General features: G+C 41.9%; 1 protein-coding gene and 1 pseudogene across 1 annotated transcript; both read left to right on the top strand.

Moving 5' to 3' along the window:
* Nucleotides 1-4,777: 4,777 nt before the first annotated feature.
* Nucleotides 4,778-9,569, top strand: LOC120098582 (disks large homolog 5-like). The gene is made up of 5 exons (XM_039098181.2): nucleotides 4,778-4,960; nucleotides 5,989-6,148; nucleotides 7,410-7,553; nucleotides 8,187-8,349; nucleotides 9,066-9,569. The coding sequence occupies exons 1-5, from the start codon at nucleotides 4,840-4,842 to the stop codon at nucleotides 9,093-9,095; spliced, it is 618 nt and encodes a 205-aa protein (XP_038954109.1). The 5' UTR covers nucleotides 4,778-4,839; the 3' UTR covers nucleotides 9,096-9,569.
* Nucleotides 9,570-14,511: 4,942 nt separating this feature from the next.
* On the top strand, nucleotides 14,512-16,339 carry Zc3hav1-ps3 (zinc finger CCCH-type containing, antiviral 1, pseudogene 3; annotated as a pseudogene).
* Nucleotides 16,340-23,882: the final 7,543 nt, after the last annotated feature.

The raw sequence follows: 23,882 nt of genomic DNA on the forward strand, positions 1-23,882 counted from the left end.
GCGGGCCCTCCCCCCAACCACTCCCTGTCCAGCAGGGAGAGCATGCACACATGCCAGCCTCCAGTGGCACCAATAGAAATAAAAGGGGAAGCACATGGTCCTGCCACGACTGAACCCCCAGTGAACTGGATTGTTGGGGGGAAGGCAGTAATGGGAAGAGGATGTGGATGGGAACACCCATACAGAAGGGAAGGGGGAGGGGTTACGGGGATGTTTGCCTGGAAACCTGAAAGGTAATACCAATTGAAATGTAAATAAGAAATACCCAATATAATAAAGATGGAGAAAAAAATAGAAAAAAAATGGCACACATTAAACCAGAAGAATATGGACCCTAATTTTAAAGCACAGCTCTGTCAATTAACTACATCTTTAAGGAAGCTCAGAAAATCAGGCAACCAATTAATAATTTCTCGGTTTATGTATCTGTAATGTCGCATAAATAATAATGTCCATTTCTTGCTACTGTGGAGGGAATCAAATAGTTAATATGTAATCATGGAAGTTTTGGAGTACCATCCATTTTTCTGTTCATTAAATCAATCTTCCTCATTTCATTGATCAAATATGTATGTTTTCCTTTTCACAGTTACATGTATAATAAAACCAGTATAAAAACCTTCAGAATTGTATAAGCTTTCACTTTTAACAAATTAAATGAGCTATTCTTTGTATTTCTGCTGAACATTTAAATGTTCTTTATATGTCCCAATGCTAGTTTATTAGGTACCTATAAACTTTAAACTCTTTGCCTGAGAGCATGAGTACTGTTTAATTATATAATAACTACACCCAAGGCTGTCTTTGTATTAGAAGCAATTATATCGGACTCTAAGAAAAATAACTTTTGCTTAAAAGTTTGTGTGTGTATGAGTGAGAGTGTGTGTGTAAGTGTGTGTGTGTGTGTGTGTTCATCCATGAATTCACTATTAACTTTTATAAAAACATCCAGAAGACCAGAGAGAAACCTGTCCATGTGCATGCAGAATTATGTTACTACTGTTCCATGGCACCTTGCAGGGAACACTGAATTAGTGGGCTGCTTTAATAGAGCCTAAAACCAGGCTATGCATGGTTTTCGGTGAGACTGTGATGTGCAACACCACAACAGAGATCAGCAGAAGCTTCATTTATTCCATGCTGCTTTTACCAAGGTGAGGCAAAGCCTCATCCCATAGAGAGTCTGGTAGGATCTGAGAGTCTGGTTGGATTTGATGGAAGGAAATAAACTCAGGGATCAAATCAAGCATTTAGAAACAAAGAGAAAAATAGAAATTCAGGGAAAGCAAGAGCTGTCTTTTCTTTTTCTTTTCTTTTCTTTTCTTCTCTTTTTTTTGAAAAGATCCACAAGAGAGACAACCCCTTCCTCAAACTAACAATGCACAAGAGAGACAATACTTGAATTAAAAATCAGAAATGAAATGAGGGACATAACAATAGACACTGAGCAAATTCCAAAATCATTAGTTCTTACTACCGAGCACTTTATGCCTGAAAACTGTAATATTTATTCGATATTGTTGATTTTCTAGACAGATAACAATTACCAAAGTTAAATCCAGAACTGGGAAGATATCTGAATAATACCTGTAAGAAAATAGATATTTTCATTAAAGGTTGCATACATTATATCTTATATTGCTTTCTTTTTGCACGATTAAACCCCTTCGAGGACATTTAGCTATGTTATAGAAAGTGTTACTTTTAAAACAAAAGAACAAAGAAAGAAATTGTGGAGTCATTGAGATACACTTCCCAGACAGGATCAAGGAAAGACGGCTGAGAGATGCAAGCAGGGGCTGGAATGCTGCCCTTGAGAAGAAAATGTTTTTCTCACTTTACCTTACACTATGTTGTACTATGTCCTATTTTTGTGGAAGCGGCTCTCATGATCTCTGGGTTATCACAAGTATATTGTGATACTAGGAAGAGGGGTGGTTTGCTATACAGATATTTTAAGAAGAAGCCTTTGCTTAGTCTTACTTCTTTGCCTAGTCTTGCCTCGGTTGTTCCTGGTATCATGGGAATAACGGTCTTATTGTATCTTGGCAAAAGGGAAAGTGAGGTAATCCATATTCATGCCTATATAAAGGTTAATAAGCTTGCAGCTGCATGCAGTTGCATCTGCCTTTGCTCTGCATCCCCTGTGTCCTGGTTATTTGTGACTGTACCTGGGCCCTCAATGCAGTAGATGTTGACAAGCATCACCCTTCTCACTGTCAGGTTTATTTTTTCTTTTTTGGAATCTATGATGTGGAGGCGTATTACAGCAACAATATGAAATAGCAGACTGGCATGTATGCAAATTGCTGTGTTTAAGCTAGGTATGGGGACAAGACCTCAAAACGAGCTGTTAAGATGGGCAACAAATAATGTGTTTGTTGCTGGAATTGAGTCGCCTCAGCTGTGTTGCTCTGCCTGCGCAGTGTCCATTCAACCTCACTCTGTTTCTACAGAGGAACTCAAGGTTTGCCCCAGCCACCTGTGAGCTGTGATATGGGCAGAGAAAGGCCAGGAAACAGTGCCGGTTTCCCACTCCTTAGTTATGCTGAAATTTCCACTACTGTACCTGTATACACAAGTACAGTGTGGTCAGTTATTACAGATATTTGTCGATATCTATAATAGAGGGCAACAATGATTGACTACACCCAATTCTATAAAAAACAAAACTCAGGAAACCTGGCCCTTGGCAGCAATGTATCAAGAAACATCTAGGATGGGGAGGGGGCATGAATTCTGCCAAGCAATGAACTCAGATAGGTGGGGTTGGGAGAAACATGTCTGGTCAAATAGCCCACTAGATTCACATTGTATCATCTTGATTTAATCTAAGGACAAAGAAGTGGAGTATCTCTGATGACTTTCTTCTAACCCCTTGAAAGGATTCCTGGGGTTTGACCTCCGTACTTCATTCTTCTTGCTGGGGCAGCAACACTCAGGGAAGCTTGAGATTGTCATAGGCACAGTATTAGGCTAGAAATACTGAGTAAATGATACTAAGTTGTTCAGATGGTGATACTCATTTGCATGCATTCTTAACCTGAACCTAAGGAAAGAGAGATCAAGGTGCTTAGAATAGAGAGATCATTTCCAGTCCTTTTCTGCCGTTCCAGAATATAAAACTGGTCAGCAGAGAATGGTAAATATTTCAAGAATTGGTAGATGATGCTTTGAATGAAGGGTGGGTTTCCATGCTGGTTTTAGACAGGGTCTTAATTACCCCATGTTGTTCTCTACATTGCTTGTCAGGTGCACTTTGAGCTCAGATAAACCTGCTTCCACTTTCCAAAACACAGTCTTACAAAGGCGCCTCCAAGGACTGTTAGGACAGCATTAGCCATTGAGAACTGAGGTGTGTAACCCACAACTATAGCTTTATCCACTTTCTTCCACATCTACCAGCCATTTCAGATCGCCTGACAACCAAGGACACAGAAAAATAACTTGATACACAGCAAGGACATGGAAATCATATCCTGTGTCGTTATGTATGTACTGGATGAGGTTTGTTAAAATGACAATATTGCACAAAGCTTTATATAGGACCCATCAGATTAAGGGTCACAATGCACTGTCATAGCTAAAATGGCCTGGTCAGAAGTGACCACTGGATCACTCTTCTGTAACTTCACATGAGAGGCTTGTGCTTTTTGTGTTACTTCTTTCTTTCTTTCTTTCTTTCTTTCTTTCTTTCTTTCTTTCTTCCTTCCTTCCTTCCTTCCTTCCTTTCTTTCTTTCTTTCTATCTATCTTTGTTTCTTATTATTTGTTTGTTTATTTATTTATTTATTTATTTATTTATTTATTTATTGCTTTCTGTGTTGTCAGGAGGATAGTTCAAGTCATGGAACTGCCCCCAAAATCTGAGCTATGCATCTGATCAATTAGTATTACTGTATACATGCAATAAAATAACTTGTTTTTTTTAAAACTACGATAGATGCTTTTGTGTTTTGTGGGCTGACCCATGAACCAGAAGAGAAGATGCTCGTTTCTTACTCTGTCCACTGAGTTATGTCCCTAGGCTTGTGCTACTCCTTTGGCTGCACCCCCCACATCTGCTGATTATTTTGTTTTTCAGATAGAATCGCATGTTAGAGCTTAGAGAGGCCCGTAAGCAATCCTGCTTTGGTAACTTAAGTGCAAAGAGGAGAGCCCCACACTCAGCCTGAGGGTGCATTCACTGGTGGATCCAATATTTCAGTTTCCTCTGCCAACAGATCTCCACGTTGTTGCCAGGACCATAATGAATGCAACTCTTTCTCCTAAGGAAACTTGTGGCAACTGTCAAATGTTAAGCACAAAGCTTCAAGTTGTACCCATAAAACACACCCACATTGCAAACTACCCTGTAGGCTATTTTGGGGTGTGATTTCATGCACCTGCATGTCATGAGGCAAGAGATCTGTTTGGCTACTTGTTTGAACTGGTGTGATTTCTCAGCAATTTTTAATGCGTAACATTGTTGAGAGAGGAGAATTTGAGATAGGATGAAACATTTCTGTGCAGGGATTTGGGAGGAAGCACTCATTTACATACATAGCAATGACTTAGGTTTTTCCAATCAAGTCTAGAGCCAAATTTGGCTTTGGAAGCATGTGGTGCTCAGTGGTTATGCCACAGGGAAGTCTCCTGAAAAGGGCCCATCAGCTTTTGCTCACTACAGGGAGAACACTGGCAGGGAGACAAAATCTGTTATCTGTGACATCAGCAGTCCCTGCTTGGACATTCTATTGTCTCCTAGAGAATCCTTGGAATCCCTGTGATGTCACCAGTGTTGTAGTGACAACCAGTTCCCTACTTTTTCTCTTAGTGTCCAAAGGATATATCCACAGGCATGTTTGCCCGTCTTCGCAGGTGCTTTGGGAGAGTTGATGTTGATGGAGAAGAGTCTAGAGTGAAGCAAAGGAAACCTCAAAGTAATGATGGACACAGGATGAGGTCATGGGGAATGTGGAGTAAGTTCTGGGCAGAGTATGTTGAGCTTCCTGTCACGGGTGAGTGTGGGGGCCTTCAGCTGGCCTTTATAGCAATGGGCCACAACCACTGGAACATCTCCAAAGATATTGAATTCCATGATTATCACAGTTCCTGAAAGGCACTGTGATATTAGTTTCTCCATAACCACATGGAGGATATGGCAATTCCTATGCTATTATTCTGTGACCTTCTAGCCTTTACTTTTACAGTGCAATTGGTAAGTTAAATTGATATAATAACACCATCAGGTCATGGAGGGTATAACTTTTCTGAATTAAACAGGACATCAATGTACTTCACTTTCAATGATTCTTTAAATTCATTTGCTATCTGACAGTAGGAACAGGGAGAGAATAGTGCTCCTGGACATGACCTTATATTCTTAGAACTCCTCTGACTACCTCTGCTGAGAGGGCCAACCTTACCTTCATATATTAGAGGTTCTGTGTGGCAGATATTTTCTACAGTAGCCAAACTATTTGGAGCGGGTAGACCAAGAAAGAGCCTGTAACCTATTGGCACTTCTGGGGCATTTGTCATTTCAGTAGGGGGAATTGATAAGTCTGTTGACCTTTTCCTCACCCTGCATGACGTTTTAATCCAAAGTTATTGGACTAGAGTAACAATGTAGGATATCTGAGTATCCCTGATCACTCAAGTCATTGTGGATGCTGAATTGATGATCTGACTTCTCAAACCAGACGGATGATGGTCCTGAGACCAGGTTGTAGCCTGCGTAGCTGTTAATAATCCTGGAGAAGCCATCTCTCTGGTACTTGTAAGCCTATGTCGGCGGGCATAGGGAACACCTGACTGATTACATCTCTTTGTCTCTATATAGTAGTGGGGGAACTTTGATCCACTTAGTAGGCCTCTTACACATAGACCAAACTCCTTGCAGCGACACTGGCTTCCAGGCATGTTCTCCTGTTTGGACCTCACTGTGGTCTGTGTATGCTCTATGCATTCTCCCCATGCAGGTTCACTTGTGTTCTTCTACCTACAGAGGCCTGCAGACAAACGCCATCCCTTGAATCTGTCCTAAACAAGGTGCAGGCCAACAAGGAAGAGGAGAGGCTGAATAGAGAGCTCGAACTAACTACCAAGGAGAAAAATGAGCTGACAGATCGCCTCCTTTATGTGACAGGTGGATCCATGAACAAGAGGTATGCATTGCTCCAAATGCTCTTGTGTCACTCACTGCTGTGTAATATCATTCTCATCTTATCCTCTTAAGGTGGTGGGCTCTAGAAGGCTGTGCCTCCCGAACGACCTTGTCCTAAACCTCATCTCCCATATAGAGGAGATTCAGAACCTGACCCTTACTAGGAGTGAGTTTGGAAATGGACCCTCTGATTCCTCCTGTTGAAAATCTGAACTTGTGATCTGAGTGAAGAATTCAGGGATAAAGTCACTGGAGCATGAGTTCCCAGTGTACAATTGGAAAGCCTTTGACAGGTGGTAGCTTTGCAAAGTTCTAGGTGCTGTGAGTTTGTGGAGAGTGTTTGTACTTGCTAGGAAGGTGACTGAATGCTATCATCTCCTGGCCGCAGCCTTAGGTGACAGGTCCCACATTGTTCATATCAATGCTTAACTAGAAGGCCTGAGGCTCAGGCCTGTTCCTTCTTTCTGTGCGCCGTCCACTCTGAGACAGTAATGGTGCATGCATTTCTACTGATTCTCATTGTACTCTTTCCATATTTGTCTCTCTTTATCATTCTCTGAGTCTGTTTACTTTTCTTCTCTTGTGGGTGTGTCCCAGTTTGGGTGTCTGTGTGTGCACAGGTCTGCATGCATATGCACAACTTTTATATGTTTCTATGTCCCTCCACACTTGGAATTTAGGGGTCTGTTTTATGGCCTCATGATTTACCTGTATAATAGTTTCATGGAGGTGTGAGTCCTTTATTTTGGAAGCCCCACTTTCAACAGCACAGTTCTTTGCCTATATAGTCACATTTGTCTGTACATTTGTATGCCTTGGGCAGATTATAAGTTTGTGGCAAATTCTGGTCTCATCTCCAGAATTATGTGTACTGTCTGCCTCAAGAATATTAGTTATTTGGCTTGTAGCATTCCAGTTGTCAAAACAGGAAAAATGAAATCAGAAGATTCTTGGTATGTGAGTGTGTGTATGTGTGTGTGTGTGTGTGTGTGTGGTGGCATAAGACCTGTAGCCTAGGCTCTTGATAGGTTTGAATGCAGATCCAGCCCTCCTGATTTAAAAAAGTGAGCCAGGGAACCCTTTATCTGGGTGCTTAGCTTCTGTTGTTCTGGGCGCACAGTTCCAAGTTTCTGAAGCTGAAGAAGATCCCAATATGTAGAATTCAGAAAGTGTCCTTCTAGGGCTAGGGTAGTACAGGACCCAGCCTGAGTTCATATAATCCTAATCGCTGATCTTCTTTGGTTCTACCTTCCTGGGGCCAGCCCCTACTTCAGGCCAAATCCATTTTATGAAAACTTGAAGATAAAGGAGAACGAGGTCATGTCATTACTGCACAACTTACACACAAACAACATTGAACATCGTGAGAAATTTCAGGAGCTCAAGAAGGAGACTAACTTCTATCGGTAAGTACTGGTCAGAAGGGCCCATCACTTGGGGAATGGCCATCTCTGCCTCTCTTTGTTCTGGACTGGAGAGCCTGCAGCTCTGAGTCCATCTGTTCTGCTGTTTAAAAATCACTATGCCGTGGGTCTTTTGGACTCAGTTACAGTTCCATGAGAGACTGTTACGTATCACCACAGTATCTATGTATCTTTAGAAGGCTCTGGATAGAACTATACTGATTCAGGCATCAGAGTGTTATTAGGCTGACCTGCGGCTCTGGGGTCATACCAGGTTTAACAAAGCTCAATGTGTGGACCACATGGTTAGCATGACCTTCCCTTAGTTCTACTGACCTCTTGTGATTGTTTGCTGCCTACTAATTGATGTTGCCCCCATGCATTGGGCTTTCATGGATAGTTGTAGATTCTTTGTGCTTTTGGGGAGACATGGACTCTTATTGCTGTTTGGGTCACAGAAACAATTTATTCTTCCCTGAATTGGCCTTTTGCTGTTTGTGCATCAGACTTACATGTATGGAGATGTATTCTATGAAGTCTTCATGGGTATCTGGGTCCTGGTGGAGTTTGTGGGATTTGGCAGTTGGAATGGGAGGAAGAGGCTTCAGGATCTTACTATGCAGAGTGTGTTTCCAGCAACCTGCACAGCCGGCTCCTGATGGACCAGGCATGTATGAAGAAGAAGTTGGTCACACTGAAGCAGGAGAGCAAGGAGTTACAGCGATATTTGTTTGAGTTGAACCCGAATGATGAAGACGGACAGGAGAAAACCAGCAACCTCCAGACTCAGCAAAATTTGGTAGGAACAAGCAGCTGAGTCAGATTAACAATGTCTGATACCATTTGCCTATTTGATACATCTTTGCTTCCCCTATCATCTTTCTACTCTCCCCACACCCAATCAGTCACCCACCTCATGTGATACAGTTATTCATTGCTCTGTCTATGCACAAGTATTCTGGGATGTTAACCACTCTTCAGAAACTGAATTATGGGCAAGTATACTTTTCTGCTCTTTTTGAAACTGCAGTCCAGAAATGGTGACAGAGGAATAACATATCACATCACTGCATCTCCCTGTCACAGATTGGATGCTATGAAGAGATTTGAACAAGTTCTTGGTCCTGTGACAAAGGTCATACAGGGGTCATGTGATGGTTGGAAGCACCTTGCAGGGATAAGAACCAAGTGCAAATGGCAACTGAGTCCTGGTCATTGGCTTTGATCTGGGTATCATGTGGCCTTCTCCTTTCTTCCTGCAACCCAAGTAGGACTCTTCCCATTTCCCCGATCTTGGTTTGCACTGGTAGAAGTCTGAGTAGCAGCTTGTTATCCCACAGTACTGTGAGGGTTGCTGGTGATGTTCCCCAGCCTGCAGAGATATCAGCAATGATTTCAGTGAAAACATCAGTGCTGTCTGTCCAATGCAGCTGAAGGGACAGAAGGCAGCAACTTGAGAGCTGGTATGCATGTCCCCACCAAATCAGTGTCTTAATAGCTGCCTTCTTCTCCCAGGTCTCAGAAACTACAGGAGACATGGAATAGGATGTATCCCAGGAAGACAGCCCCCTGAAGAATGAGTTTCTTCCTCACGAGTTCCCTGCTGATGAAAATCCTCAACAGTCAAAGACTTTTTGTGGGTGAATATTCTTCTTCTCAGTTAATTTCCTCAATGTTTAGAGACCCTGAATTTATGTATCCGTATGCCGGCCTGTCTGATTGAGGTCTTTCTCCTTTCTTATACCGACAACACCATTTGAGAGACAACTGAGGGGACTGCCTTGACATCTCATGTCCTAGAGGAGAAACAGCACTACAACTGTGTTTCTAAATGGTCATTAAGAAAATGCTGTTAAGAAATAGTTTGGGTTATGATTTTCATTGAAGTTTTTTTGTTGTTTCATAGTTATATATTCTTGTTACTGTTTTTCATTTTTTCAATCATTTTAATTGTTCATTTTATGCCTGTTTTTTGTTAATTGTATTCCTTATGAATAAAAATTGATTTGTAACTCTTGACTCTTAAGACCATTTTCATTATTCAAGTGTCCTTTCCCCTCCTGTAGACTTAGAACTGACAGCTAGATATGGATCTTTGCATGGTCCAGGGAGCATGGGTAAATAGTGAATTCAAAGCCACCAAGGGGTACACAGGGTGATAGTGACTTTTGTGTGGATAATGTGACTTTTTTTATGGACACACACTTTATGATGTAATCACCGCCATACTGTATCCATGCTGTCATGTATTCTGCTCATCCTAGTCTATATCAGTCTACAACACACATTCCTTATTGACTGTGTGCACCAGATATTGAGTAACATACACTCATGCCTGTAGAGCTGCAGAAAAAAATGTCAACTTTCACAAAGGAATAGAGAAGTAAACCTAATCGAGAACCATGTGCCTCAGTTGTTCTTATATTATAGCATCAGTATTAAACCACAGAGATAATGACCGTCAAAGTCATTTTGGGAAATAGGTTTTTGTAGGAGCTGTTTCACTTCATCATTCCTATGCTGTGTTTTCTGTGTTTTTTATTGTTGCTGATTATATTTATTTTTATCATTTAACTCAATGGATTTTTTTCAACTGTATGAATGTATATATGTACTCCTCAGTGCATTTCCCTCGTGATCCAAAAGAGGGAATAACATTCCCCATTGTAGATGATTGTTAGGGACCATGTGGTTCTTCTGAGAGAGCAGCAGATGCTCTAACCTTGAGTCATCACCACAGCTCCTGTAGGTAGCTTTTGTCCTTCCAGGGCATGTGCTGTACTAGGTGGACACGATCACCTCCCATTAAGGAGAGAGATCTCAGGAGATGTGTATGTACAGGTGGTTGAGCGGTGCCTGCTCAATGTGGTAGCTGCTAGGCATCCATACCGGGTTCTGGTGCCTCCACTGCTCATTGTGCATTCAGGATCATCCTCCAGCATCACTCAGTTTCAATTTGAAACAGATCTCTCACTATGATCAGATTTAATCAGATGATTAATTTCTTGGTTTTTCTTGGGTACAGTTTAGCTCATTCATTGTCTTGGAGTTTTCCTATTATCCTCGGTTATGCCTTCTTAGTGAAAAAATATTGTTTAAATTTGGTTTTGTCATAAAACATCTTGGTTTCTCCATTCATGGTGATTGAGAATTAGGCTGGATATAGGAATCTGGGTCTGCATTACATCTGTCCACTGCTTTTGGAGTCTCTGTTGAGCAGTCTGGTATAATTTAGATAGTTCTGAATTCATCTGTTACTGGAAATTTATACATCACCCTGTTTAATATTCTTTCTTTGATCTGTGCATTTAGTATTTTAATTATTATGTGAGTGGAGGAAATTTTTCTGGTTAAATTAATTTTGTGTTCTGTAAGCTTGTTGTACATTTATGGCCTTTTATTTCTTTACCTTATGGAAGTTTTCTGCTATGATTTGTTGAAGATATTTACTGGACCTATGAACTGGAAATCTAAATTCTCTTCTATATGTCTTATCCTTATGTTTGGACTTTTAATTGTGTCCTGAAATTCATGGATGTTTGGATTCAATAAACCATACATGTTTATCTGAGATGGGTGTTTTGTGCTTTGTGGGTGACCTCCTTTACCCCAACTCTTCCATTTAGTAGCACGTTGGATAATGAGACATGGTCAGGAGTGGTGACATCTTGCCATAAACTGAAAATATGAAAATAGGGAGGTGACTTTATGTGTGTCAAGTATCGGTAGTCTCCTGGGTGATTTTGGTCCCCGGTTGGCCATATGCAACCTTTTCCGAAGAACAGGATTGATGTTCCTTGGGATTCCCATGATGATGCACACAGACATGACAGAAAAAGACCAGAATACACAGGACAGTACTTGATTTAAGTAATAGGGAGAACATTACTAAGTTATTTTACACAATATTTGATCGCACTGTGATCTCCATGAATGTATTATTTAATGAAAAACTAGTGTGTGGTATAGCATCGCCAGGGCACAGACATTTAATGCAAGAGCTCTTTGTTTACTGTGAGCATGGACTTTATTATTTTTCAGCTCACCTACCTGACACCTTTACTGCAAAGCTAAAAGGGCACTTAGGTCTAGAGCAGATCAAGGCACAACTTGATAGGAAATGAAGATAACTAAGGCAATTGAAAGTCTTTGCGTTGAAGGATTTTTAAGAAAGTGTGCAGAGGGAGCTACAATGCTCTTCTTCTGGGGGAACAGTGAATTAGGAAGGACAGTTGGGAGCTTTACTTGACTTCAGCATCTGATTCCTGAGACTTCATTCTTAACAATAAGGTGTGGAATTTTGTGTTGTAAAATAACACACTGGCTCTGCAGCTTTTGGCAAGGGCCATGGACAGAGAGATACACCAGCTGGGGACAATCTGAAAGGAAATCAGGTTTTCTTAAGTCACCTGAGAAGTCCTCAAGGAGAGAGGAATGAATGGGTAGCACCATAATAGAAGGCTTTAGGATCTCGTATAGTGCTACTCTAGATGCCTTGAAAATACAAACAGAAAATGTAAAGCTAACTGACTTGACAGGAATTAGCTCAATTCTCATTATGATTATTTCATATGGGTATTGTATACTTGATTCATTTTTTAAAAGTTTTAAAATAAGAGCCTTCTGTTTTAATGAGAGGCTGTCTTAGAATCACAAAATGCTTACAACCCCTGTATGGCGCCCGGCATCTAACACTATCCGGCTACAGATTCTACTTTTAACTTCATCACCATCGACAGCTTCCATTTAACCAGCAGGTGTCCATGCCAGGCAGACACTGAGCAGTTTGTATGTTCTGTTAATCTCCACAGCAACCCAATTCAGCAGAAACACCTCCATTTTACATGTGAAGAAACCACAGCTCAAAGCAAATGAGTGTCAGGGTCCCATCAGTCTCACTGGCTGTCACTCAGACCCACATCCTTCTCTGTAAAGGGAAGCCATGGGCCTGATGTGGCTGTGCAAGCTGACTCTGCTGAGATGGTCAATGCTATTCTTGACCCTGGGAGAATTTAAGACAAGGTGACCCCACAGACTCCTGGGATAGATTCTGCCTCTGGGTTCTAGGGTGGGACACAGTATCCCTTGCTGTGGGTCTCTACTCATCTGAGGAGTCTGTTCCCATGTGTCAGCTTATATGGCAGTGGCCTCAACATTACTAGTGCTGCAACACTTTAATACAGCTCTTCATACTGTGGTCACCCCCACCATAAAATTATTTCATTCCTACTTTATAACTGATATTGCTACTCTTATAAGTCATAATATGCAAGGTTTCCTATATCAAAGTATCTGCTACATAATTTCTGTGAATTGGTCACGACCCACAGGTTAAGAAACAATGCCCTGTAATTTTTTTTTTAATGGAAAAGCCTTCATCTCAGAAGGACCTGGAGCAGTTGTAAGAGCAGAGACACCCTCAAGTAGTGACAAGTTTTAGCCGGCTCAAAGCCTGCCTGTCTTAATGACAAAAGAGATTGCTGGCTAAAGGCACAATCTGAAATCACTGTCCCCAGGATATTTCTTGCTTCAGTTTTCCCCCATTACTATGTCTGTCACCTTGTGCTTATCTGTCCAGGAAGCCAGTACCTGTAGTCTATAAACATAATGTGTGAAACTTGAAATGGCATCCTTTTGAGTTGACAAAAACCTACTCTCACATCAGATTTACAACTGACCAACAATTATTTTCATGAGAACACAGAGGCTGGCCAGGCCTGCAGAGTCAGATCCCCTCCCTGCCTGGGATCATCCCACCCACAGTAGACTTCAGCTTCACCTATCAGCTGTTATCAGAAAAATGTCACCTTAAGATTCTGAGTCCACATCTGCACAACCTCTGAAGTTGTTCAATGGCTGATATGGGGGTTTGTTCCAGGTTAATATCATTCTGGCCTCTTCTCTCCCCTGGGCTGCCCTCTGTTCTCTCAGGTCTGTTGGTCTTGGAAGGACCTGGGTTCAACTCAAGGCCTGGGGGTTGGGGAGGACCTTTTGATGTGGGAATCAGCATGGGTCAAGGATGTATCCCCACTCTGACTGGGCAAATAAGCTCCAGAAAATCTTCTCCAGTCACACAGCTGGGTCATGTGTGAGCCAACAACTGTTTAAAAGGGAGAGAATCTTGCTTTCTCCTGGAAGAAGCACTTGGGGGTTGACTGTCACTTCTGAACCTTCTGTTCTAAGTCACTTCTCAGAAGGGGCACTTTGCTCTAACTCCTCCATGGGACCCACCCAGCATTGTGTCTGGAGGATCCTATGGTGTTGCAGCTCTGAGCTGGGAGGGGTAGCTCTCACCCTGACTTGGAGAAGCCTGTTTTCACAGCTGATCTAGATCTGAGGAACAAGTGCTTTTAAAGAAGCATGTGAAAGTATCTCCTGCAGGAGAGCCCACCCTGCAGGGAAAGTCACACAGGACAGCGAAAAGTGGCTTCCCAACTTCCACTGGGTGAGTGAACCAGGGAGGGCACAGGATGGTTGGGAAGTTTAGGAAAAGCCTGCATCTCCCTGAAAGTCTTCCAGAAACCCTACATCCCAGGCTCACAGGTGAGGCTCAGCAAAGCCTGCCACCTACTGGGGTCCCTGCAAACTAAACCTGGAGTGGAGAACTGGGGAAAACACTTCAGGGGAGGGGGAGATACAAGTCCCCAGGGCCAAGCCTGGCATCTGTTCATTTGTCTCTGGCTTCTAGGTGTTGCCTAGTGCAGGGCTTGGCGAGCCTGGATCTCAAAAGTCTTTGGCCAAAGAAGTGAGAGCCAACAGGGCAGTGCAAACCAAGGCAGGGCAAAGCAGAGTCAGGCAGAGAAAAGCCAAGCTCCACCAGCCAGCTGATAAGCTATGGGCATGCAGGACCAGCAAGAGCAGGGCTAGCCCTTGCCCTTCTGGCTGGGCGCCACAACCCAGAGGTGATGTGAAGAGTAGGGGAACTCACAGCCACTTGTCCTCCAGCTACATCTGCCTGTGCATGGTGAACAAGGAGTCTAAGAGGCTCCCGGGATGCACCGATTTCCGGACCACGCTGTACTCGTGGTTGTCCATGTTGAAGGCTGTGCTAGCCACTGCAGAAGCCCAGCAGATAGGTAGAGCAAGCACAGCTGGTTGGCAACCAGTGTGGGCGCCTGTGGTGAGACCCAGGCAAGGTGGCCACAGAGGCAAGCCAGGGAGCCTGGTCCCAGTGCTAAGCCTGCTCAAACTGAGGAGGCTGAAGCTCTGCTAGTCCCTCCCACCGTGCATGCCCCACCCCTGGCAGGCTGGTGCTCTCTGTGCCTAGCTCCCCCACACCTGCAGCTCGCAGCCACTCAATGAGCCTCACTTTATTCTTGTGAGCCATAATGGCTTCTCATAAAAGGTCATTGGGAAAGTGGATGATAAGATGAAAGCCTTAGAAGGAAACTTGAGAGACTTATGAAAACGAACAAGAAAGTTCTCTTCCTAGTAGCAGCCTGGCAGTTCCAAACTAAGGGCACCTCATGTCCAGGCTGGAACACAGCATGCATTGTTGTGGAGAACCTGTTTGCTTAAGGCATTTGCTTCCCATTCATTCTCCTGGGAGGATTACTTTAATTTTTAATTTTTATTGGATATTTCTTCATTTCCATTTCATGTGTTATCCCACTTCCCAGTTTCGATTTTCCATGAGACTGGAGACCAGGCAGGGATCACTCTGTAGGTGATGGCTACTACTGAAGCCTGTGGCTTCAATCTCAAGTGCAGCCAGGCACCCTGCTACAGATTGGCCAAAACTCTGCAAGCTTACACTGCTTGGTCACTGCCACTATGCACAGTCCCAGAGAAACCTCTGCAAATATTTTCACCAAAGTCTTTAGGAACAGAGCTTCCAGGTCCTAAAAATCATGAACTCTCTGGGCTTATCCAAGACCTGATCATCTTCCTGGTACAAAGCAATGCTTTTCTGGTGCAAGAGTTACTACAAAGGAGACAACCATAAACAGATCTGCTTGAAGCCACAGCCATGCAAGACAGCCCAAGTCTGTGAGCACTTCACCCAGGGCAACTGCAGTTACCTCAACTGTCTCAGGTCTCATGACCTGATGGACAGGAAGGTGTTGACCTCCGCGTGACTGAGCACGGGCTGAGTTCTGATGGGGTCCAGAACATCCAGGACATCTGCAACAACAAACACATTAGGAGGAGACCCACTGGCAAGAGAGCTCCCTCTCCACATCACAGAGGCAGGTCACACAGTGACAGAAGCATAAGTAGAGACGGCTTCCTTCAAAACAGTCTAGGATTTCTCTCACATGTCTCATTTTGGCATCTGGTTCACCTTGTCCAGATGTCACCATCTGTAAGGATTCCCTGGAGGATGTGTCTGCAGCTGTCACTCAGGAGGTCAAGAACCTGAGGACCCAGGACTCTGCACAGCTTTCCTTGGTGTCATCTAAGGCTGCTGGAGTCTGAGGTCCCAGTCACATGAGGGCAAGCCAGGGTTTTCTGAGAATGGAGATCTGGATGGCTTCTTTTCTAGGAATCCTACTGATGCTTTGTAAACTTTGCCTCCTCTGCTGGCTTTCCTCTCGATGCAGAAAAAAGAAATGAAGCCATGTCCATGAGAACAGGCATGCCTTCTGGACACTGCAAGGAGGTCAAGAGAAAGACATCGATCACATCCCATTTTAAATGGTTCTATTGATGGAGTGAAAAAGGACGAAGCAACAGACTTAGGAATTCTAGGTAAAAGGGCCATAGCCAACTGTCTAGAGGAAGTGATACTACCTAGCAACCATTGGATGAGTGTGGGTAAGTCCCATCATCTCCACAAAGAACAATAGTCGGTGTCCAGGACATGCATTGCTGCATATTACCTATGGAGGAATGGACAAGTACATCTGCCCATAAAACCCCGAATTGCTCTCATCAAGGAAGGATAAAACTGCTAATGTCTATTAAAGTAGTGTCACCGAATGTCCTGTAAAATCAGCAGTTGCTGGAGGAAAACAAGCAGTCTATTCTGGAATCGAGAGTCTGAGAAGCCAGGTCCAGCCTACGCCTTGTAAGAGGTCTACCCCTCTCCAGGGTAGGAACAGACTGCCTCAGTGGCCTCTGTCTTTCTCAAGCCTCAGAGTTGCAGCCTCTGGGAGCCCCGGCAAGAACTTCACCCATGCCTCTGTGAGCCCATAAGGATGTCATTGGAACCTGCTGAGTGTTTCCTATGCTTTAGGATTTTCCATAGAGCTACTCTAGATGATTTGGAAACAGAACCAGACAGTGAAAAGCTCAATGTCGTCCCTGCAAATACCCCAATATTGATTATGATCATTCACATTAATATTTGCTATTTCTTTATTCTTCTTAGACATAATGGCTTACTGCACAAGCTCAATATAAAAGTGAATTGATAAGATAAAAGCCCTGAAATTAATTAATTAATTAATTTATTTATTTACAGAGACTTATAAACAACAAGAAGAAAAATATTCAGACATAAGCAAAAGAATTTAGACAAGGGCCTAATACACTATCACATAAGGACACTAAATGTGAGTGGCTCAAGATTTTTAGAAAACTAATCTTAGTTTCTCCAATGATGACACACCAGCCTACACTTAGTACTACCAAGGGTATGGAAAATTTAAATGGAATTTATTATGCTAGATTTTAGTAAGCTTAAATAAGTCATCCCTTCATGTAGTATGTATTACTCCTATGTGAAGTAGATGGTAAATTCATGAACAGTAGAGAACAGAAGTAGACCTCGAGACTGGAAAAGTTGGGCAACAGTATTGTTGGAAGCTGGTCTTCCGTTTCATGTTAAAGGTGGTAGAAAGGGGAAACCTATGACTACAAACAAGACAAACAAAAAATCAGGTGAGAGGCAATGACATTTCCCAGGATGCGTTGCTAGGTAAAGGAATACTGAGTTTTAAGGCCAGCTTGAATTGGATGAATAGCCCTAGGCTCCCTGTCATGTAGTGGTTAAAATTTTCAGAGCAATGGAATCAATGCTCACAAAAGAGGTCCAACTCAATTTCCAAAACGCCCAAAAAAAGCCTACACTAAATATTTGCAAAGATTGACATCAGCTACTAAAAAAATATCAGATTCAATGGACCAAAAACTAGGGATCGAATCTTAGTCATTTGAAAGTGCTAATTCAGGATGCAAAAAGGGGTTCTTATTTTAAATACAAGGTCAGCAGTAATAGAGGAATCCCTTAGAGTTGGGACTGATACTAGATATCACAGTTATGATGCTAATTATTCAGAAGTAACTTCTAAAAATCAAGAACAGTCTAGATGACAGATATTTTAATTGTGATAAGCAAGGCCACTTGAAAAGAGAATTTACTATTACTTTATATTATAATTTAAAATCAGGAACAGTGATACCTCCTCAAGTTCTTCAACGCTAACAGTTTGTTTTAGTTATCCACGGTGAGGTTGTTTGAATAACAAAGGTTCGGGGTGTCAGTATGAAGAAGTGAGACCTTGTTGAAATAGATGTGGCCTTGTCTGAGGAAGTGTGTCACTGTGGGAGAACTGAGACTCTCTTCCTGGCTTCCCATGACACAGCCTTCTCCTGTTGGCATTTAGTACAGGTTGGAAACCCATGGTCAATCCAATGCCAAGACTATCTGGAAGCCATGATGCTCCTGCCAAGATGATAATGGGCTGAACCTTTGACACTGTAACTCAAACCCAATTAAAGTTGTCCTTTATAACTGTTGTCCTTTATAAAAAGCGTTTTGGTCACTGTGTGTTTTCACAGTAATAGAAACCCAAATTAAGATTCTCTGCTTTAAAAAAAAAAGATTCTCTGCTTTTTGTTTTTCTGGATGAACTTAAGAAGTGAGAAAGCAAGGTCTGAAAACAAGCCTGTAACAAATTTGATGTGAATTTGTTAAAATTTCATTTAATTGCATTAAATGTATACATAACTTTGGTAAAATATCCATTTTTATGGTTTTATTCCTAGCTATCCATGAGCATGAGATTTCTTTCCTTCCAATGATAACTACCTCTGTTTTTTTCTTCAGATTTCAAGACCATGTTATATAAGGTTTTCACACATATAGTTATAGTTAGATCATGGATTTTTATATTCTTTGTGGCTAGTATAAACTGTTTGCTTTCCTCATTTCCTTCTCAGCCTGCTTATCATTTCAATAAATACAGCTTCTGACTTTTTTTAGTTCATTTTGTATCTAGTCACAATCCTAAAGTTGATTATCAGCTGTAGAATGTTTCTGGTGGACCCTTTGGCATATCTTATACTTTCGCATTATGTCCACATAGCAATAATTTGCCTTTTTCTTTCCCATTGGTAACTCCTTCATTCTTTATGGATTTTAGAGTTCTAGATATAGATTCAAGTTCTATCTTGAATTGATATAGACAGAGTGAATAGCTCTATCTTGGCCCTGATTTTAGTGAAATTGGTATAAGATTTTCTCCATTGAGTTTGATGTTGCCTATTGACTTTATGTTTATTGCTTTTATTATGCATAGGTATGTACCTTGTATCCCTCTACTCTGCAGGACTTTTAACAGCAAAGTGTGTAGACTATTTTAGGATCTAATAAGATAATAATGTGGTTTATTTTCAGTGGGGTTATATTGGTATATTTCATTAGTGGATGTTCCTATATTGAATCACTCCTGAATCCCTGAGAAGAAGCCTACTTGATCATAGTAGGTGATTTGTTTGATATGATCTTGGATTCTGAGTGGGAGTATTTAAATGAATCAGTGACCATCAATGTTCATGATGGAACTTTCTCTCTAATTCCCTTTTCATGTTTACTATTGTGTGGTTTAGACACCAGGTTGATAATGGCCTCAGAGAAGGAGTTTGGCAATGTTCCTTCTCTTTCAATTCAGTGGAATAATTGAAGCACTATTGTTATTAGGTCTTCATTAGAGGTCTGGTTGAAAGGATGCATTAAAGCCATGTGACCCTGATATTTTTTTTTAATTTTTGGAGTGGCAGTGTTTAATGACTGTATCTATTGTCTTATAGAATTATTCAGTTACCTTCCCAGATCTGGATTTCACATGGTAATTGTTATCTGTCTAGAAAAATCACCAATATCAAATGGAGAGTTCAGTGTTCTGGATCATAGGTCTCTCAGGTAAGATCTAATGATTGTTGAATTCGCCCAGTGTTTATTGTAATATCCCCCTTTTCATTTCTGATTTTGTTAATTTATGTATTGTCTCTGGTGTGTAGTTAGTTTGAGGAGGGGGTTGTTTCTCTTGTGAATCTTCTGAAAAAGCAGCTCTTGCTTTGCTTGGCCCTTTGTATTCTTCTCTCTGTTTGTAATTGATTGATTTTAGTCCTGAGTTTATTTCATGCCATCAAATCCTACCAGACTCTCTATAGGATGAGGCTTTGCCTCACCTTGGTAAGAGCAGAATCAATAAATGAAGCTTATGCTGCTCTCTGTAGTGGTGATGACATCACAATCTCACTGAAAACCATGCACACCCTGGTTTCAGGCTGTATTAAAGTAGCCCACCATTTCAGTGTTCCCTGCAAGGTGCCAGGTGCCGTGGGACAGTAGTAACATAATTCTCCATGCACATTGACAGTTTTCGCTAGGGCCTTCTGAATCATTTTATAAAAATTTACAGTGAGTTCATGGGTGCACAAACATACACGCACACACACACACACACACACACACACACACATACACACACACACACACACACTGTACTGACATGGTACACATTCTTTGCACACCAAAAATAAAGTGAGCATTAATGAAAACACACCAATAATGGAATTGATGGAGGGAACTGTGGGGAAGCTGGGGCTTAGAGTTACTTAAAGGCCCTATGCAGGCTCTCCTTTTGATGGAGGCTAAACTTCAAGGGCAATGGGTTCTTTATTTTCTTCCTCTACAACATACAGTGAGGGGTAGGGTGGAACATAGGGCTTTGAGCATGTTTGGCAAGTACTGTAACACTGAATTAATTCCTAGGGCTGGAACCCTATTAACGTTCTACAAAATTACAGGGCAGGCTGGATGAAGACACTCATCTGACAATGTGGACATCTGAAGACAGGCACTGGACAATGGCTGACAGACTTGTCTGAAGACTGGAAATGAAGGCCCCTCTGACTATGCTGTACTCTAAGGACAGTTTATTCAGGTAAGGGATGACATGAACTATTGCCTCACGTCACAGATGTCAGTAGAAATTATCCAAGGTATTGTAGGCTGCAGGTAGCATTAACAGGACAAATCACACTGTGTTGTGAAGACTTATAAAGTATGCGTATGTGTAGCAAGACCTAGGCCTCTCACAGTTTCTAAGATAGTAACTGAGAACCTCCATATAGTAGTAATGTGATAGTGTAGTGTTAATATAGTTCCGACTAGTTTTTATTGTGACACAGATGACTCTTTTTGTGCCATGGTCTGCTTATAATGAATGACTAGAAGACCTAAGCTTGACAATAACCAAAGACTACATTGCTTCTCTAGCTGCTGAGATTTAAAAGCCCTGTTGTGACAGCAACTGTTTTGGACATTCTGGATAATTCCTTCTGTTCTTAACTTTCTGAGTAACATCCACTCTGAGGAAGTTAGTTCAATTTCATAAACTGGAAATCTGTCACCTGGAAAAAATACATTCTCAATATGATCCCAGATTGGCCATGGAAAAAGGGTAGCTTGAACTGTCCCACCTAGGTTCTGGGCCTGCACAGGCCTGCTCTCCAAAGGAAACCTGTGTTCACAGCTGTAGGCTGCATTCACTGTGGATGCTCTTGAGGTTCCTCCCTAAACTGCTTGGTTTAAAATAATTTTCATGCTAACAATCAAAAAACTCATTATGCCAATCTGGCCAACAGGAAGCTAGTTTCTATTCTGTATTTTATCAGATGCGCAAAATACATATGGTCATCATTGACAACAGGTAAACGATCTGCTCTAATATGGAAACTAAGTGATGCTGGAGGATGATCCTGACCCACAATGAGCAGTGGGAACACCAGAGCCCTGTAGGGATGCCTGGCAACCTAACACATTGAGCATGCACAGCTCAGTAAGTTACCTGTGAACACACATCTCCTGAGATCTCTCTATTTAATTGGAGGTGATCCTGTCCACCTAGTACAGCACCTCATGTGGAATAACAAAAGCCACCTGCAGGAGCTGTGGTGATGACTCACAGGTTAGAGCATCTGCTGCTCTCTCAGAAGAACCACATGGACCCTAACAATTGAGTAAAGCATGTCAGTGATTACATCATAAAGTGTGTGTCAGAGAAACAGCCACATTATCCACACAAAAGACACACTGGGTACCCCTTGGTGACTTTGAATTCACTTATTAGCCCAGGCTCCATGGAACATGCAGAGATCCATCTCTAGCTGTCAGTTCTAAGTCCACAGGGGGGTGGGCACAGAATCTTTGAGTAAGAATGATGGTCTTAAGACTCAAGAGATAGAATTCAATTTTTATTCATAAGAAATTCATTTTTACAAAGACAAAGGATGAAAATGAATAAATATAAATATTTTAAAATATTTGAAAAGTGAAAAATAGTAACAAGAACATTTAGGAATATTTAGAAGCACAGATGTATTGCTGTTTCTCCTCTAGCACACATAATGAAAGGTGGTCTCCCAAGTTGTCTCTCAAGTCGTGTTTTCTGAAAAAGAAAGGGAGTAAGACCTCAATCAGTCATGCTGGCTTAGTGATATATAAATTAAGGGTCTTTAAGAAATGACTAATTAACTATGAGGAAGAATATTCATCTAAAATATGTTGTTACCATTCAGGATGTTTGTCATCAGGGACTCCTGAGAAAGCAACTTATTCCTCAGGAAGCTCTCTTACTGGTGTGTGTCCAGTTCCAGCTCTCTTGCACTTTCTGAGACCTGGGTAAGGAAGGCAGTTTTTCAGACACTGATTTGGTGGGGAAATGCAAGCCAGCTGTCAGAATGCTGCCTTCTACCACCTCAGTTCTATTGGACAGTCAACATGGACCTTTTAACTGTTATCATTGTTGCTAACTCTGCGGGAAGGGCAAAATCTCCAGCAACCCTCACAGTAATGTGGGCTGCCAATCTGGGACCCAGACTTATACCAGTGCAAACCAAGAACAGGGCAATGGGAAGAGACCTCATTGGGTTGCAGGAAGAAAGGAGACATCCATATGTCACCAAGGTGAAAGCCAATGACAAGTACTAATTTGACATTTGCACTTGGTTCTTATCCTGGAAAGGTGCTTCATACACAAGACGTCACATGACCACAGAGTGTCATTTGTCAAAGGACCAAGAACTTGTTCAAAACTCTACATAGCATCCAATCTATCACATGGATATGCAATAATGAGGTATGTTATTAATCTGTCACCATTTCTAGACTGCAGCTTCAAAAAGAGCGGCAAATTATACTTGCAAATTAATTCAGTTTCTGAAAAGTGATTAACTTCCCAGATCCTTGTGCATAGGCAGAGCAATGAACAATTCCATTGCATGAGGTGGTTGGCTGGTTGTGGGTGTAAATTAGAAAGGTGGTAGGAGGAAGCAAAGATGTATCAAATTGGCATATTTTATCGGATTAAGCTGACACAGCTGCTTGTTCTTACCAGATGATTCTGGGTCCTGAGGTTCCTGGTCTTTATCATTCTTGTTGCAGTCAACCAAATATTTCTGGATCAGTGCCCATTCAAGCTGTACCTCCTTGCTTTCCTGCTTCAGTGGGAACAACTTCTTCCTACAAGTGTTCTCCATCAGGAGCTGGCTGAGCAGGTTGCTGGAAATACAGTCTGCATAGTAAGATCATGCAGTCCCTTTCTCCCATTCCCACGCCCGAGTGCCACTAACTCCACCAGGACCCAGATACCCATGAGACTTAATAGAATTCATTTGGATACATATAAGGCTGCTGCACAAACCACGAAGAGTTAATTCAGGGAAGAATAAATTGTTTGTTTGGCCAAAGCACGAATTAGGGACCACATCTCTCAAAAAGAAAATGGATCTACAGCTATCCATGAAAGCCCAATGCATGGGGGAAACATCAATTAGTAGTGGGCCAACACCCTCAAAGGAGGTCAGTAGAACCAAGAGAAGGTCATGCTAAACATGTGGTCCATGCACTGAGTGTTGTAAAACCTGGTCCAGGTCAGCCTAATAATCTTCTGCTGACTTCAATCAGTACTGTTCTATCTAGAGCCTTCTGTAGATGCCTAGACAATCCTGGGATGAGTAACAGTCTTTTGTGGAACTGAAAACTGAGTCCTAATGACCCTGGCACACTGATGTGTAAACAGCACAAGAGATAGAATCATAGCTGAAGACCGTCCAATACAGAACAAAGAAAGTCAGAAATGGCCATTCCACAAGTGATAG

This window comes from Rattus norvegicus, chromosome 19, assembly GCF_036323735.1.
Source record: "Rattus norvegicus strain BN/NHsdMcwi chromosome 19, GRCr8, whole genome shotgun sequence".
NCBI classification, from domain to species: domain Eukaryota; kingdom Metazoa; phylum Chordata; class Mammalia; order Rodentia; family Muridae; genus Rattus; species Rattus norvegicus.